Source organism: Notolepis coatsorum, assembly GCF_963971535.1.
Source record: "Notolepis coatsorum genome assembly, chromosome: 13".
In the NCBI taxonomy this organism is placed as follows: domain Eukaryota; kingdom Metazoa; phylum Chordata; class Actinopteri; order Aulopiformes; family Paralepididae; genus Notolepis; species Notolepis coatsorum.
The window spans coordinates 82,657,613-82,676,014 of NC_140177.1; the positions used below are offsets into that span (position 1 = coordinate 82,657,613).

Sequence of the window (18,402 nt, forward strand, 5' to 3'; positions counted from 1 at the left end):
CACTATAATCGGTCGGACACCACCCACCAGTACACCATCCTTGCGGCCCCCTTAAATATGTGTACCTACTGTACTATTCCCCCAAACCACTACAAAGCTGGGTAGTAAGTGCCATGGACAAGTGGACCAGTGTACTCACTCGCTCTTGGCTGAATCTTGTTTTGGGTGGTGATGTAAAAACATCTGCATCATAGCAGACTCAGGATGGACAAAGTAGTCTATTTAAGCATTACATCACGCGCAGGAGTGCGTTATGATAATTAGACCATGCCTAGGGACGCACGACTGCGCGTGGTGTAATGGCTTTTATACAATTGGCGCATTCATCCAACCTTATTGCTATACAATAAACACACATTAATTGAAGATTTATTGACAAAACCATCCGCAGAAAAGGTAGTTCCAAAAAAAAAGAAGAGACGTTGCCGTGTGTAGAAGCAGCGCTGTTTCAAGGCATTCCATCTAAGAATGAAGTGAGCGTGTGTTATGGGATTGATTGATTGATTGATTGAAAATTTTATTACAGATATACAGTGCTTACATCTTTATACAATTGCCCTCCTATAGGAGTCAATAATTTTTTTTTAACCTAGTAGGTTAAAAAAATATATAGAGAATTTGCCTTCCTACAGGAGGCACATTTTTTTTGTATCTACTTTCTATAGAAGCAGCTCGGAGGTGCGCTGTTTTAAGTGAGCATGTGTTATTGGATTGATTGATTGAAAATGTTATTAATGTCCGCCTTGTTTCGAACTGGTTATGCTTAGGCCCTCTTTCGAAGTCGCCCTCTTTCGAAGTCGGTTATGCTTAGAGTTTGGAATCAGGCCTGATCATTACAGTGATGATGATGATGATGATGATGATGATGATGATGATGATGATGATGATGATGATGATGATGATGATGACAAGAATGAGGACGAGGGAGTTTAATAGCCTCATAATATGTACAGCTTAACAGATTGAAAACAGAGGCACAATTACTGTAGCAAACCCTTGTCGCTACGAGCTCATTAGCCGCTGTAAATAATTAACTCGTTCTAATTGCTTCATCAAAGGGTTTTACACGTTTGTTTCTCCTTCAGTTCTACTCTCCTCTCTCACTGGCACCTGCAACCTCCCACTGGCACCTGCCACTCTCTCACCATCACACTGTTTCGGTGTTGTCCGGCAGTGTGGCTACATGAGTAGAGCTCCGGACTCATGATCGGAAGATCACCACATTCGAGCCCCGATCAAGGCTGTTGTTGGAAAGTGGTGTTGTTGTCCAGCAGGGGGCACTCTGTCCTCTGGACTAGTCAGTAACAATGCCCCTGTTACAGTGATAGGGACACCGTATAGGGAGGTGTAGTCTGACATCACTTTATTTCCATGCACGGTCCACCCGTATAGGGATTTATCATAGGGAAAATGTATTATCAGCTATTGTAATAATTCTGCCTCATGAACATTGGCAAGCTTTCCATTTTTTTGCACAAAATGAGTTACCTTCTATCACTAACATTATTGTTTAAGCATTTTTGGTTGAAATAAAATTATACGTAATTTTTTCTTTTCTTTTTTTTATATTTTTTTTTTATTATTTTTTAAACATACACATAAACATAAACATAACAACATACAATTAGATATACAAGCATTAATTAACAGTACACATCCAATGAAATCACCATTTAAATAAATGTATTATACGAGATATACACCTAATACTTGTTATCTAATACCCTACACACATATGCTCTCGCTCGCCCCCCCCCCCCCCCCCCAGATTCGCTCCTAACCAGGCACTACAATTCATATGCTAGCTTTTATTCTTTCCACCACTTCTAACCACATTGCAATTTTGGATTCACTGACACCCACAATTCTTGCTGTAGATATTTCTAGATAAATCACATCGAGATATGTAAGAATCCAAACCTTCCGGCAAATTTTTCCGGTTGAAACAATTGTGATGCTATCAGCTTTTTAGCCGCTGTGATACCAGATAAAACTAATCTCTTTAGCTGTATAGGGACTGCAAACTCAAAAACATCATTCAACAGCAATACAGAGGGGTGTACAGGTATATTCAGAATTAAGAAATTTGATAATTGCTGGGACACTTCTTTCCAGAATATCTTAACTGGTGGGCAATCCCAGTACATGTGCATAAATGTACCCTCATCCCCATTTGTACATAAGGAGCATCTGGAGTCTTGTTTAAGTCCCATTCTGTTCAATCTTATAGGAGTCAGGTATGTCCTATGAATATAGTTAAGATTGATTTGTTGATGGTCCGGGTTACGTGACGCAAGTCTGGTCTGGTATATCCCTCCTCTAGACTGAGTCTAGGTGGATGATTCCATACGAGGACGTTAGTAATTGATGATACAAATCTGATACAAAACCTCTCGATGTCTCTCTTTCATAGAAGAATTTGTGGTATCTGTGGTGTTCAATTGGTATCCTTAATGGGACTCCATGAGCCTTCAAACATAACAATAACTGTGCGTAAAAATAATATGTGGAACTGGTGAGATTACATTTTTTATGTATTTCTTCATATCTACAAAAACCCCGTTTGTTGAAAACGTCTCCTAATGTGTGTATGCCCTGCTTTTCCCATTTAGGGTATCTTATTATTTTACGATTAATTGCTAATTGTTTCATGTTGAGCTATAGGTTGTGGATGAATACACACAGAAAGGTAGACCATGCCAATGTTCATGCTTTATTTGTTTTAAACGAGACGATTTAGAAATGTGTCCATTGGAAATACATTGCAATTTCAAGCGAGGTGGACCGGCCGGAAACAACAATGACGTAACCACTACACCTCCCTATAGCTGCGGGTGCCGTCCTTCGGATGAGACGCTAAACCGTATAATTTGTAAATCAGGATTTGTTTGGGCAGTCTGAGAGTTGTATGTTGAGTTGGTTTTTGGTAGAGCAGATTTTCAGTTTTGCAGGATTTTTGGAGAAAGCATGGCACTTGAGACAAAACACATTATATCCCATATCATTTTATATGAATTCCTCTTGTTTCTTTGAAGTACATTGTTTACAGCTTGTTATTATGTTTTCTTTTTTGTGGCCATCTTGTTCTATATGATCACTTATTGTTTATGTGTCTTGTAAGCCCATATGGGCTGGGCATACATCTGTATGTTAGACACAACAATTTTAAATATCAATCAATTATATAAAAGAAGCCGTGAAGCCAGACCAGCACTCTCAGGTTCAAAATTTAATGGCAGCCTGAAACAAACATGTTTCGGAATTATGTATTCCTTCTTCAGCCTGAAACATGTTTGTTTCAGGCTGCCATTAAATTTTGAACCTGAGAGTGCTGGTCTGGCTTCACGGCTTCTTTTATATAATACTTAATGGGATTTCAGCACCCAGTGTCGTATCTTGAGAGCGCGGTCTAACTTGACATTTGAAATATCAATCAATCAAACTACTACTACTACTACTAGTACTATTACTACTAGTACTAATATTATTACTATTACTATTACTTATATTACTACTATTACTATTACTTATATTACTACTATTACTTATATTACTACTAGTATTACTACTACTATACTACTACTACTACTACTACTACTACTACTACTACTACTACTACTACTACTACTACTACTACTACTACTACTACTACTATTACTACTACTCAACTAGTACTAATATACTACTGTACTACTACTACTACTACTACTACTACTACTACTACTACTACTACTACTACTACTACTACTACTACTACTACTACTACTACTACTACTACTACAATAAAAATTACTTATTAGTTATTACTTATTACAAGACATATTAGTAAAGTTTATAGTAGCTTAGTCCTCCACTGTTTCCCTTTCCTTGCTTCTACAGTGATTGTGTATTAGTATTACTACTACTATTACTACAACTATTACTACTATAACTACTACTACTACTACCCTATACCTACGGTATATTTAGTACCACTACTACCATTGTTATACAATTACTTGTGAAAGTATCCATGGCAGCAGCTGTGTTCTGCTATTGTCACTGGTTGACATAATTATTTTGTATTGTTTTTTGAGTATTTTCCAAGACTGTGTGAACGGCCATTATGACATATATAATTTATGTGCCAAAGGATAACTGAGAACATTGGCATGATTGCCAGATGAGAGGCAGCCGTGGCAATGGAAGTGAACTAATTGGGGAGAGGTGGTGGGCTTATTGTTTGTACAGTATAACTAGTGGATGTTATGCTGTGTGCCGGCCCCTCCTTCTGCTGCCTAGGAGGAGAATGATGATATCACTAGCTTGAACCTTGGGCATAAAACCAGGAAGCAGACACTGAATGGCAGACCCAGTTCCCACAGGAGGTCTCATGCTCCACGGCATCTTGTTTCTACACATCACCTGCAACGGTTATGGAAGCCTCTACAATGCCAATCCAGCATTTTCCAACCCAACTACCATCCAGCAGAACCAGCTATGTGTATTGCAAAGGCCCTTGTGTAAAATAGTTCAGCAAGCATTGTTAACAGAAACGGCTCCAAGCTTTTGAAGGTTTCTGGCTCAAAACAAGCTCATCAAAAATCATCATGGTTAAACAGAAGGTTTTGTAGATACAGTACTGAATTATTCCATCTGGACACATGCAATTTGAAATATGATTATATAATATAGAATATCAGGCCTATAAATGACCTTATTATGGCCAAGTTGCACATCTATGGATCGGGCCACATCTTCCCTTTCCAATGGGAGAGTTCAATCTGGATTTAGTATCACCAGGCGTGCAGCAAAAACGAAAGGTTATTGTTACAAAGGGTCAGATTAAACCGAATATATATATTTATTTATGGATATATATTGAATAGTACTTGTATGTCGTTTGATATCCCTTGTATATTCTTTGTACATATGCACGGAATATCCCTTTAGCCTACAGCCCATAATAGTTCATTCTCTCATTGGACCAGGACCTGGCGTCAGTGACTTACCCCCTAGAGCCGACTTGAAAGCTGCCGACGAACATGTCCCAACTAGCCCCGGTTCCGCGTAGGAATACGGCTACCGAAATACGAATGGTACTATTTGTTCACCGTGCATATAAATAGGGCGCAAGAAATGTAGAATTCCTCTTAGTCCCTTGTCCCGTTCAGTCTCGTTCAGTTCCAGTTATCCAAGTGACGTCTCACCCACCATGCAACGTGCGGTAGAGTAGGCTCGTATTGCCTCAAATAGAGTCGTGTTTATCCTACTACGTTTGTTTAACGTATCGTTCGCTATTTACTAGTAAAAGCCTTCATTACGAGTCAAAGACCACGTGGAGTGAGTAATTGTGCGTCTACATAGAGCACTTATAGCCGCGTGCAAATAGGATAGTAGTAACGTCAAGTTCAACCGTGGACCACCGCGCACCACGGAGGATACCTACACCGGTGATTGCAGAGCCACTTTCCGGCAAGGATTATTATTCTTCATTGCTTTGACTGTGGCTGCTGGAGCAGAGAACCGTCTACCCCACTGCTGGGAGATCTACACATGCCCGTGAGGACATCACTCGAGCCCGTCTCTGTCGGAGCAGAGACTCCACGGCTTCATCTGCGGCGCGCACCCTAGGATTACAGCTGCTGCTTTCCCCGCTGACACAGGGGTGATATCGCCTCCGTGGACCCTTGACTTTGTATAGAGCATTGCCTCCCCCTGCTGGCTTACAACCGGTAGTACCCCCCTTTCAGTATCTCCAGTATCCCCCTTGAGTACCATAGATAATTCCTAACATTCATTATTGATTTGCCTATGCACATTCGATTTGCCTTATAAGCGCATTCAAGTAATGTAATATCCCACCTTTGATGTAATAAATATTCTAAACGAGTATTTGTGTGGAAACCGTGTTATTGTGGAGAAGTTCTCATCTGATATACCTGTGTACGGTACGGCCAGTAATGTACATAAGACGGTAGTAGTTTAATGATACTAATACTTGATTAATACAGTCAGGGAATTGTACCCCTCAGTTACAGTTATCCTATAACCTAGTTATATGAATACTGGCAGACCGTCTCGCACTTTGTCATTATGAGATAACTCTTCTCTCCTAGCACCTACTGTGCTCATGAACAAACAATTTGCACTCATGCACGTGACCAGGCCATGGCCACGCCGTGTCCTGCTATAAGACGCCGGACATGGTCACACGCTACCTTCCTCGGAAAAAAAGTTTCCAACATTGAAAACCCAACCAAGGGACCTCAGGGCACTAAGAGCGAGACGCTCTGCCAGTATTCATATAACTAGGTTATAGGATAACCTTTCGTTATATTATCATACTGGTCATCGCGTCTCGCTCTTTGCCATTATGAGATATGGGACAGAGCGGACGCGTGACCCGACAAGTGTACCCCCTGAGGGCCCGTAAGCCCCACTACCAGGGAGGAGGGGAGTCCCATCCACCCGCCCGTCCTAACGAAGGGGGGGTGGCAGTCAACTCCACCAAAGTGCGGAAAACTGGGGAACCAAAGACCCCTAAAAACGCACAGTACAGGCGGGACCACGTGTGACACAGCACCCGTGGCACACACCCACATACCCCTGCTAGCCCACCAACTGGCGGGACGCAGGGGAGGTCCCAGACCTCAGAACCGCCTGGAAGACAGAACCCCCAGTCATGTCCATGAGGTAAAACTTAACGAAGGGACCCGGGGAGGACCAGGAGGCCGCAGCACAGATGTCCTCCACCTCTCCCCCCCCTAACAAGGCGGCAGAGGCCGCCACTCCACGAGTGGAGTGCGCCCTGACACCCCCAGGGGGGACCTGTCCAGCCAACGTGTAGCAAAGGGCAATGCCCTCGCACAACCAATATGACATGTGCTGCTTGGACAGTGCCTTACCTGCGCGAGGGCCACCGTAACAAACAAACAGTTGATCTGGTGACCTGTGACCTGACCTGAGATCCTGCGTCCGACTGAGGTAAACCCCCAAAGCACGGACAGGACACGACGGATGAAGGCTCGCCTCTAACCCACTAGCGTGAGGAGGCGGCTGAAACGCCTGAATCACAATATCCCTGGAGCGAAAAGAGCTTCGGATATTCTTTGGCACAAAGACTGGATTAGGCCTCAGAGTCGCACCACTATTGGCACGAATAGACAGGCACTCAGGCCGCACCGAGGGAGCACAGAGCTTACCCACGCGCTTAGCGGAGGTGATGGCCAGCAGGAACGCAGTCTTGAAGACAGCTGTTCCAAAGACACCTGCTCAAGAGGCTCAAACGGGGCCTCCGACAACCGGCCCAGGACCAGTTGGAGGTCCCAACTCGGAGACAGAGAACGTTCCACCGGCTTGAGACGCCAAGCAGGAAACGTTTCACAAGAGGGTGGCTGAACAACGTACCGCCCTCAAAACCCACATGACAAGAGGATATAGCTGCGGCGTATACCCTCACCGTCGAGGCCGACAGTCTACCCAAGATAGACTGAAGGAAGGAAAGGACAGCGTCCAGGGGGCAGGACACCAGATCCCAGCCCCCCACCTTACACCACTCTTGAAAAGCACGCCACTTACCCGCGGAAAACCGCGATAGTGGAGGGAGCATGCACGTTTCGGATGGTGTCGACCACAGAAGGGTCAAGACCCATCCCCTCCAGACTCACCCCCTCAGCAGCCAAATCTTCAGTGGCTGTCCCAGAACAGGGAACAGACACAGAGATTCGTGTGCCTGAGAGAGGGCCCACGATGACCAAGGAACAGGCCACGGTGGGGCTACCAAGAGCTGGATCAGGACCGGGAACCATACAGCCATGCCCCGGTCCGGCGCGATCAGGATCAAGGTCCTGTGCTCCCAACGTATCCGCTCCAACAGCTGAGCTATCAGGTGTATGGGGGGGAACGCGTACAGAATCCCGGGCGGCCATGGATACATCGAGAAGGCATCCACCCCCAGGGGAGGATTGTCCCCCCGACTGACGAGAACCATAAGGGGCACTGGTGAGACTGTCTGCTCGCAAACAGATCCACGTGGCTTCCCCGAACCGGTCCCAGACCTGTCTGACTATGTCTGGACGTAGTCCCCACTCGTCGGGATGAGGACCGCCCGCGACATCACATCTGCACCCACATTCTCCTTGCCAGGGATGTGGAGCGCCCTCATGCTGCACAGATTGAGAGACGCCCATAGCCAGAGCTCGACCGCCGCCTGGTGCAGACAGACGGAGCGTACTCCACCCTGTCTGTTGACATACGACACTGTCGTCGTGTTGTCCGTCCTGACCAACACATGCTCGCCCACCACCAGGTGGCCGAACCGCTTGAGGACCAGAAGGACCGCCTTCAATTCCAACACATTGGGTCTCATTCTCCAACGGACTTACAACAAAACGGGCTTTCCCTTAGGGCCATTTGAGACCTTTTCGGGCAAGACATGAATATAGACAATATATTATAATATAATATTAATTATATATGTTTTATTGGGATGGTTGGTGAATCCCAAAATTGGCCCGAAAACTTCTCAAATGGCCCTAAGAGAAAGCCCTTTTTGTCGTAAGTCCTTGGAGAATGAGACCCATTGATATGCAGTGCAGACCGGGTAGCATGGCACGTCCAGCTGCCCCCTACTGCGTTGGTCCGACACGTCCCCCCCCATCCCGTGAGGGAGGCGTCGGTGAAGACCGTGACGTGTGACAGCCTGCAGCCCATGGAGATCCCGCTGGTGAGGGTACCAGTCCTCCCCCAGTGGTCGAGATCCCCCAGTATTGACATGGGAACCTTCAGTCGTTTCCACTTGCCTCTCACCAGGTCTATTTTCATACTGGAAAACCACCTCTGTATCCTCCTCATGAAGAGGAGGCCAAGAGGGACCACAGAGTGAGCAGATGCCATCATACCGAGCAGGCGCATCACGGACAGCGCCGTAACTGTCCTGCCAGGACGGAACCCCCTGAGCGCGCCGAGAATATCCACTCGCCGTCGCTCTGAGAGGGTTGCCCTCATGGGCCTTGAGCTTAGAACCAAGCCCAAGTACTCCACCTCTTGACTGGGAAGAGGATTACTCTTCTTCCAGTTCACAGCAAAACCCAGACTGGTGAGGAATTCCACCACCAGCCTGGTATGAGACCTGGCGACCTCCTCCGACCAGCTGAGGAGCAGAATGTCGTCGAGATAGAAAATAACTCGTATCCCCTGATGACGTAGAGGCTCCAACGCGGTCTCTACGCACTTGGTGAATGTGCGAGGGGCCAGAGAATAGCCGAACGGCAGCCTCTGGTATTCGTACGCTACACCCTGAAAAAGGAAGTGAAGGAATTTCCTGTGAGGAGGCTGCGCGGTGCGAGGCAGTGTGGGCCCTAGGTCAAATACCGCCCGTGCTCCTGCGGAAAGACCAAAGAGTCCCTCTGCGGAGAGGGGAGCCCTGAGGAGAAGAAGTCTTTACGCCTCCTCAAAGGAAGACTGCTCCAACCAAAGATGCCTGTGAATAAGAGTTGACAGCATCCTGGTCCTCCCTGCGGTTATAGCTTGGAACTGAGCTCTATAACCCCAAAAACACGCGCAATGTTTTCAACGTCGGCTGGCCCTAAGGCCCCACTACCTGACACCATTGTGGACAGAAAAGCAGTCAACTGAGCAATGACACTGGTCGCCGCTAAATTCCGTCCTGCGGCGGTATAAACTGCATCAGCCCATACAGCCACCTGCTGGGCCGACTTGCCCTCTGGCATCGGCTTCCGGGTGGGACACCGTTCATCCATGCCAGGGCAAAGGATCGATGCTACCTGGCCCTCAAGCCACGGCACACCTGCCTTGCGCCCTGTTGTCAGCCCATCCACCCGTAAAAGGGGTAAATAAGCCTCAGCAAAACCCCCCACATTAGACACTGATTGACCTTCAGCAATGAACCAGTTAAGAGGAGGGAAGAGTGGTGACAGCCCATGGCGGGGAACAAAGGAACAGTGACCCAGCATCATAGCATTAGCCGCGCGCTCCAGGATAGCCGGGAAAACATCCAACTCATGACGACCATGTTTACCCAAATATCCTGCCCCTCGCGCCAATACACAACTCGGCTGTCTCACGGGACAACGAGCAGTATCACAAATGCTAGCATTAATGCCTGGCAGCGCAGACCCTACCTGTGCTCGACTGTTAGCCGTCACGCGACGTCCCTCGATCCGCTGTCACGAGATGAGGGAACCCCAGGACAGGTCCGATGCGCTAGGATGTGCCGAGAAGATTCCAGGGGCTGGTGAACCTCCGGCGAAAACCTAACATTGTGTAATTTCTCCCTGCGTTTCATAACAACTAGTTCACGAAGTGCACTGCAATGTCCATGTTGGAAACAAAAAAAGAGGAAGGCAGAGTGTGACCATGTCCGGCGTCTTATAGCAGGACGCGGGGGCGTGGCCTGGTCACGTGCATGAGTGCAAACTGTTTGTTAATGAGCACAGTATGTGCTAGGATATAAGAGTTATCTCATAATGGCAAAGAGCGAGACGCGATGACCAGTATGATAATATAACTGTGAATGAAATCTACTGTAAGTAGAGTTAAATACATTTTTTAAATGTACATTTCTCTGGCATTTCTCATCAGATTGCAACGCCGTTTTTTGCGAGACGTTCACAGAAAGGTAGATAAACTAACTGCATTCTATTTATGGCAATAATGTTCAGGGTTGTTCCCGCCGTGAAATATGATCCCGAAAATAAAGAGGAAAAAAATACTGAAAAAGAAGTCAGATGATTGACAGGTGCTGACGTGAGCTGGGAAGTGTCATTTTTTGAAACTCGAAAGCCCATCAAAAGCCCTGGGTCTCTTCTCTCAAAAGACTACACTCAAGTTAGGTTGCACCAAATCCTCACGTTAATCCTTTTTCCAACTCGATGTCCTGAGATTTCTATAACTCATATTTCACTAATAACAGTTAGAACCATTGGTAAACAAACGTAGTGCCGAAAATATACACTTTGACTGCTGTTTTGACAGGGTTAGGGTATTTACGCTTGGCTACATTAAAAAAATAATAATAATGCAACATTAATTCATACATTCTGGAGAGATCGATCTGATGGCGTGATGTCATTGTCTGCTCTAAAGGAAGTCAGTGATTTCAAGTACCTGGGCTCGTGGGTCAACTCGTCCAAGCAAGACCTTAAAGTGAGGAAGGCGCTTGCGTGGAGGGCTCTGAACGGCATGACCAGTGTGTGGAAATCCAACCTCCCCCGTCAGATCAAGCTCAACTTCTTTCATGCAACAGTTGAGTCTGTCCTTTTGTATGGCAGTGAATGCTGGACCTTGAAGCCCACCCTGCAGAAGTCCTTGGATGGGTGCTACACCAGAATGATGCGTGTGGTGCTCAACATCAACAGGGATGAGCATGTCACTAATGCAAACTTGTATGGGGGGGTGCTAAAGGTGAGCGATAAAGTGGCAGTCAGGAGAATGAGGCTGGCAGGTCACTGCCAGAGACACCATGAGATGCCAACCAGCAAACTTGTGCTGTGGGAACCAACACACGGGCATCGATCACGAGGACGTCCCACGTTAACCTACGTGGACGTACTCAGGAGAGATGCGGGAACAGAAAGCACCGGCGAGCTAGCCAGATGCATGGAGGATCGGAATGACTGGAAGCACCGATGGATGGCCCGTCCAAGGACGACCTAGATAGATTGTCGGTCCGGTACTGGCATAGATTGAAAAGTATCCGGCCCGATTTGTACAAGTGATACCTTCTTATTTTGAAGCTATGAACCTGTACTTTCATATCATGTAAACAAAAGTAAGATTTCTCAACAAGACTCTAAAGTCTGTGCCAGTCTGTGCCATTTCCTTCCCCATTCCTTTTGTTGTTTTTAGCGCTATAGGGTAGGTACTGCCAGGTAAGTGCTTTTAGCTTCCACTCAGCGTTCTCTTTTGTGTCCCCTCGTTGGCAGTGTGTGGGTGTCCCAGGCTAACCGATAGCATGGGTGAAGGCAAGGTTTCCATGGTGGTGGTGGTATCCCACCTAACCCTGGGCATACAGTAGGGCTAGTCAGCCTCCCCCTTGCTCCCGCAGGGCACCCGAACACCTCCAATTTGGTAGAGGAGCTTTTGGCAGCTCCCTGCACCAACAAGAAAGGGACATTTCCCTAGTTTGCTGTCATGTATTAATTGTTTGACGTAATACAAATGTTGTCACTCCTTTTACCCGCTGTGTCTGTGTACTCCATCTGGGAACCTACTGCCACATGTCTTACATGCGTCCAGGTCGCGTGAATGCTTTACCCAACGCAGTTGTGCGATTTGCGAATCTGATTGGCCACTGACGTTTCTGGTCATGTGACATGTGCACCAATCGCGTGACTGCAAGTTCTTTCAACGGTTAAGCTTAGGCACTCTTTCGAAGTTGGTTAAGGTTAGAGTTTGTCTTAGAGCATAGGTGTCAAACTCATGGCCTGCGGGCCAAATGTGGCCCGCCACGTCATTTGATGTGGCCCCCAAGAGCTCTGGTAAAAAAAATTAAAAATAAAAATAATATATATATTTTAAACATTAATCTTGGGTTAAAAAATAGCGGCGTTAAAAGAATTGTGGGTTAATGCGTTAATAAAGCTTTAACTTTGACAGCCTTAGTTATTACACATTCTTACACATGCATGTATGTTGAACATCTGAGGTATTGATGAAGTAACAAAGGAAAAAAGCCAAAAGCACTTACTCCTCAGACATTCTTTGACAATTTTACAGCCCAAAATACAAAAAAGATCCAGGCGGAATAGGTAACAAAGGGTTGAAGAAATATTGTCTGAACTGTCAGATGCAAACTGGCTGTGTGACATAACCGAGCATCTCGCTCAATTGAATAAGAAGCTGTAGGGACGCAAACAAGTCCCACCCAAAACTTGACCAATATAGTTGTGAACTGAGACAACCCTTATTTTGTTATTTTTGAGTACAGTTACAGTTGTGTGTTCATGCAGACACATAATAGCAATTTCATTACAAATTGAAAATGGGGGACCCTGATGTAAGCAAGTCGAAAGTCTTTCTCTGGTCTGCATCCCCTTAAAAACACTTTGGCTGCCTAAGGTTAAATTCATGATATACCATAGATTGCCAGCGCTATTTGTCTATGGAGAAAGTCCCCTTCTTTGCAGGGCTATAACTTTTTAAATTCTATTGCTACATTGCCATTATTAGGGCCCATTCAAAGTCCTCTATGTATTGTTCATTGTGTAGCAACGTTAAACTTTTTCATTCACATATTCATAGTAAAGTATGGTCTAATGTATAAGTATGTTTTCATCTCTTTCTGCAGCTTTCTCCAGAACGTGATATATAGCCCCAAATGCATTATATTGATGATGAAATACAGTTTGATGGCAATCAGCGCGATATAAAAAATTCCAACTAGACGTACTTCTAGAAGTTACTACACGTCATCTGATGTTGACCGGATGGGCGAGGGGGCGTTTATAATTCCGTGGGCAGCGTTATACCAATCATCTAATGTGGGTCAAATGTTGATAATAGCAGTTAGTATCGAAGACGGTAACGTTACACACTCAAACTCACCCCAGTCTCCGCACGCCGTTGGGCGATCATCGTAGAGTAGAAATTCTATCATTATGGGATGGCGATTTACCCGGTCCATCTCCAGCTTGTATAATGGTATATACGTCCAAATCATGTTGTTTATCGAGTTATTGGCAATCGATCGCTATGTAGCGTGACGAGCCAGAGTCACGGGACATGTACCGAGTGGCCGGAAGCAATACGGACGTCTAGCACAACCTCTATGGCACATCCTGTTTAAGCGATTGCGCCGATCGGCCACCAGATGGCGCTCCTGAACCGCCAGAGAGCTCAGTGGGTCCTGCTGGTGGATCTCATAACATTACATCGGCTAACATATATTTTTACATCTATGCAAATGCATATGCAATATGTATAACTTGAATAAGTAATAAATACAGAAACAACATGTTTAACAATATGTAAATGAGTAGCTACATTTATTTTACATTACATTAACATTTATACGGTCTTTGGCCCTTTGAGGGCAACTATAATGCTGATGTGGCCCTCTGTGAAAATGAGTTTGACACCCCTGTCTTAGAGCATGGCGATAGAACGCCAGGTGCTTTGCAGGCTGTTCGACGCGGAAATGGGCAAAGACACAGCTCGTCACGCTATTGGGGCGCACATGTCACATGACCAGAAACGTCAGTGGCCAATCAGATTCGCAAATCGCACAACAGGTCGATCTTGTCACAATCATGGCGAGAGCCGCCATTTCTCTACCTACTTCCACACCCTTATATGGGCAGCTTCCGACGCCATCTATCAGCCCAGCTGAGAGTCATCAGCCCACTGCCACTGTGACCTGGCAATTATCAGCCCAGCTGAGAGCCGTCAGCTCATCAACGGTCTGGATATCAACCCTGCAGATCCTGCTCCTGATCGTCTCAGTGTTATCCTATCTACCCTGTAGGTACGAGGACGTACCCAGCCTTGCCTGCTCTGTCTGTACTGCCTGCCATGTCCTAACCTCTGTTCTCCCTGTGCCCAGGACCACCACTCCCGGCCGACGCTGTCTCCTGACGTACTACCTGCCTGGACGTTCCTGAGAAACTCAAGCAAGAGTCACTACTAGTCCAAAGTCGCACATTCTTGTATATTCTCTACTGCCTTGTCTGCTCGGTACCCAAAGGAATTAAAACCTACTTAAAACGCTCCATTCTCTCTCGCCCTGTGTTCTGCTATTGGGCTCCGCCACCGCTGCCCTAACAGATCTAGGTTGACCTGTGACACTGTCACTATCTCCCACTCCATTTAATTCTACAATAACAGCTACTACTATTGCTGCCATAATAATGGTCTGTACGTGTCCATTAGGCTTACCTGTAAATGCGTCTATAGTAGCAGCAGTGCTCTGTTGCCTCCCTCTGCGCGCAGCGACAGTGATGGTGTACTCTGTCCCTGGGTCCAAGTCAGTCAGTGTGGTGGTGGTCACATCCTTAGGTACTGTGACCTATAGGACCGGAGGGTTGAAGACAGAAAGAGTTCAAATAAATCCAAGGGCTCGGACGCAAAAGGTTGCTTAAAGGAATAGTTCAGATTTTTGGAACCCTAGCCCTATTTCTACTTACTTGTCGAGTGGTAAAATACTTTCTCAGTACAATCCATCCTGTTCCTCACACTAGTTGAGAGTAGTTAGCCACAAACAAATGCAAAGTCAATGGGGTCAAGCTTCTGTCTGTACAAACTGAAAGCTAGCTAGTTTGTGACTAGCTGGAGCTAGCATGAGGAACAGGATATTGCTGAAAAAAGAACTCTACCTATCAACATCATTGTTGGAAATAAGGCTATGGTTCCAGAAATCAGATCAATGGGTCTCATTCACCAATGGACTTAAGACAAAATATCAGAAAAAAAAATGTGTCCTATGATATGCCTATGATATGCCATATTAAAATATAAACAATATATACAATAGGTTTAATCAGTTTAAACTAGTTTGGACATAATTGGACGTAATTAAATCTGTAGTTTTCATATGCTATGTGGTCAAACATAATGATGTTGTTTTTAAATAAATGTAGAATGTGAAATAAGAGAGACACTCACTTTGGGAACGACTGATCTAGTGGGTAATGGGCTTGGGACATACTGTACTGTACTATATGGGAGACCTACAGTAGCCATTCCCAAGCTCAGTTAAGTGTAATTGTGATACACCACATTTTGCACTGATGAAATTACTTACACATAGCTTTGGTACCCATTTGGGCCCATTTGGGACTCATTGGGTTCATTAAATGATTTATTTTAATCTTTACTCGAATCATTAAAATGGTTACCTCAGTGGTGATGCCCGACGAGGACGTGTAGGTGACTCTGTAGTGGTCGATGGGTCCCTGGACAAGACCCCACATCAGACTGATGCTGTTGTCTGTCGACGCCGCCACAGTCAGGTCTATGGGCACGTCCAGACCTGAAAAGACAGACACGAGACCGGAAGAGAACATTATCTTTGTGAAAATATAAGACCAAGGGTACACTTTCAATACCGGTATGTAGGCAGAGGGCAATTTGAAGAGTGATCAGCGTGTCTTGAATCTCCTTTGTGTGCACAAATAATGCCACATAGCTTTTCTAGTTAGGGAGAAATGAAAACAACAAAGTTTAGATTCCTTACCTTATCCTTAAAATGTATATTTTTTTTAATAATTGGCCTGCACGTACCTGTAGATGGCAGGTCAACAATAAATCCCAGTTAAATGAATCCTAAGCAGCACACATGCTTTCCAAAGAAACGGACCAAAAATGGACACACCAAAAACTCAATGAATAGAAATTGGGCCACTTCAAACAAAATGTCTATCTAAAAATGTATACATTATTACAAACAACGATTTTTTTTTTATCTTCCTTGTAGGCTACTTCATTAATTCATTAATTCAAAACGAACCTACTGTACTGTCTATCTTAGGCTTCTTATTCACAGAGTACATGCTTGTTGTACAGTTTTTTTTCTAGCTATATGCTATGATGGTGATACTAGAGTTTGAGCTCCTGTTACTTTAGTTGTAGATACTCTGGATGGGAGCTTCTGTTAAATGCTTAAAATTATAATTTAAATGTAAACTGGGACAACAACAACAACAACAACAACAACAACAACAACACCAACAACAACAACACTAATGACATGAATGTTCTCAGCAACACTCCAATTCAAGTCAGTTGGCTTCAGTTGGAAGCAGCAAACCTCTTAGGATCCCACCTAAACTGGACAGTAGTGTTAAAAATGCATTGCTGTATGTTTAATGTCACTAGGTCAGTTCTTCTTAAGGCACATTGTGGCATGATCAACGTACCTTACGCCTGTGAGTTTCAATGGTCTTCTGTGGGGACTCGTATATTCAACAGAATATTTATTGTGGCTTTATTCAGCCACAGTCTGACATTGCAAATACTTGGGGGTTGCAATGTCATTGTGGTATTCATGCTCCATGTAAAAACATAATATATACATAATATATATATAAGAATATATTTCCTGACAAAAACCATTGGCTGTTTTTTCCTGAATAATTTGAGTGTCACAATAATATATAGGGCTCCTCCACAAAAAGGACCAATTTGAATCATCCACTGAACACGATTTGCATCTCAGCTTGGTTTATGAATAAAGAAATTAAATAATTTAAAGGCAAAAACCTTTTTTGGATTGGAAGTGGGTGGGTGGTGGGAGTTTTCAAGAAATTCACAGTATAATAAGTCACTTAACTCCAACCCACACATCAGATCAAAACAATTATATGTAAACAAAGTGCAATACAATGCGAGGCGCTTTTGCCTAGAGGTTGCTGTTTAATGGCATTACAGATTATACATTTAAATGTTTTGAAATGTACAGGCCAGTCAGGGTCTCTGCCAGATAAGACTTGAAAAATTATTTAAATCATAATAAGGGATCAAATAAGTCTCCACCAGACGGACAAAAGAAAATGTAGATTAATGACCTAAGTGTTTTCCACAAAAAAATATCTAAGCGCCTAATTGGAACTTTTGACCCAAGAACAACATAATTTAAAATGCAAAAAAAGTCCAACTGTGTAAGAAAAGGGAAAAAAAGGCAGGCTGATTAACTGAAGGTTCTTCGCTAAAACAGCCTTTACCGGCTGCTCGGGAGGCGGTGGCCCGCCAGCAAGCAACATTAGACTGACAAAGCGGCAAATTAGGTTCTGACATTGTTGAGGTTGAAAGTGGTGGTTTGCTGCCTTGCGGCACTTGCTCAATCTGTGGCTTTTGTATAGATCATTGGGTTCCTTCCATGTATGAGTGTAACCAGTAATTCACTTATTTACCCGTTCTGGCATTCATGGTAGCAGGTGTGCTCTGGTTGGCACCTTTCATGGCAGAGATCCCAATGCCATATTCAGTACCTGGCAGCAAATCTGTGGGAGGGAGGTAGAGGCAGAAGAGATGGTGTAGATGGAGGGAGAGTGTGATGATGTGGAGAGAGAGAGAATAGAGGGAAATAGGGAAGAAAAAGGGAGATTTATGAAAACAATTGGAGGAACTTAGCCAGATAATGAATTCATTGATTTCTATTTAATTGTGAACATGACAGGAAAACCATCACACATTCTGAATAGATATAATAAAGTGGTAACACACACACACACACACACACACACACACACACACAAAGTGTCAAGTTGTTATGAGTTTTTTCATAACAACCCAATTAAACTTTACATTAGCTATGAAGCGTATACATCGATACGTTTCCGGAAGATCGGCGCTAACCTTTCTGCAACGGCACAATTGATCAGAGATTCAAATCAATAGGACTACAGTGAGCTTTTCAGCCTGCTGAGGCAGATAGAGAGACACAGAGAGAGAGAGAAAGAGAGA

General features: G+C 44.6%; 1 protein-coding gene across 1 annotated transcript in view; it reads right to left on the minus strand.

The window, feature by feature from the left end:
- tnr (tenascin R (restrictin, janusin)) overlaps positions 1 to 18,402 on the minus strand; it is a gene marked incomplete at both ends in the record, with an annotated part of 302,941 nt that overhangs the window by 194,107 nt on the left and 90,432 nt on the right. Inside the window, 3 exons of the mRNA XM_084327726.1 lie at positions 14,878 to 15,007; positions 15,837 to 15,970; positions 17,850 to 17,939. Coding sequence (XP_084183852.1) covers positions 14,878 to 15,007; positions 15,837 to 15,970; positions 17,850 to 17,939 — 354 coding nt within the window. The remainder of the gene's footprint in view (positions 1 to 14,877; positions 15,008 to 15,836; positions 15,971 to 17,849; positions 17,940 to 18,402) is intronic.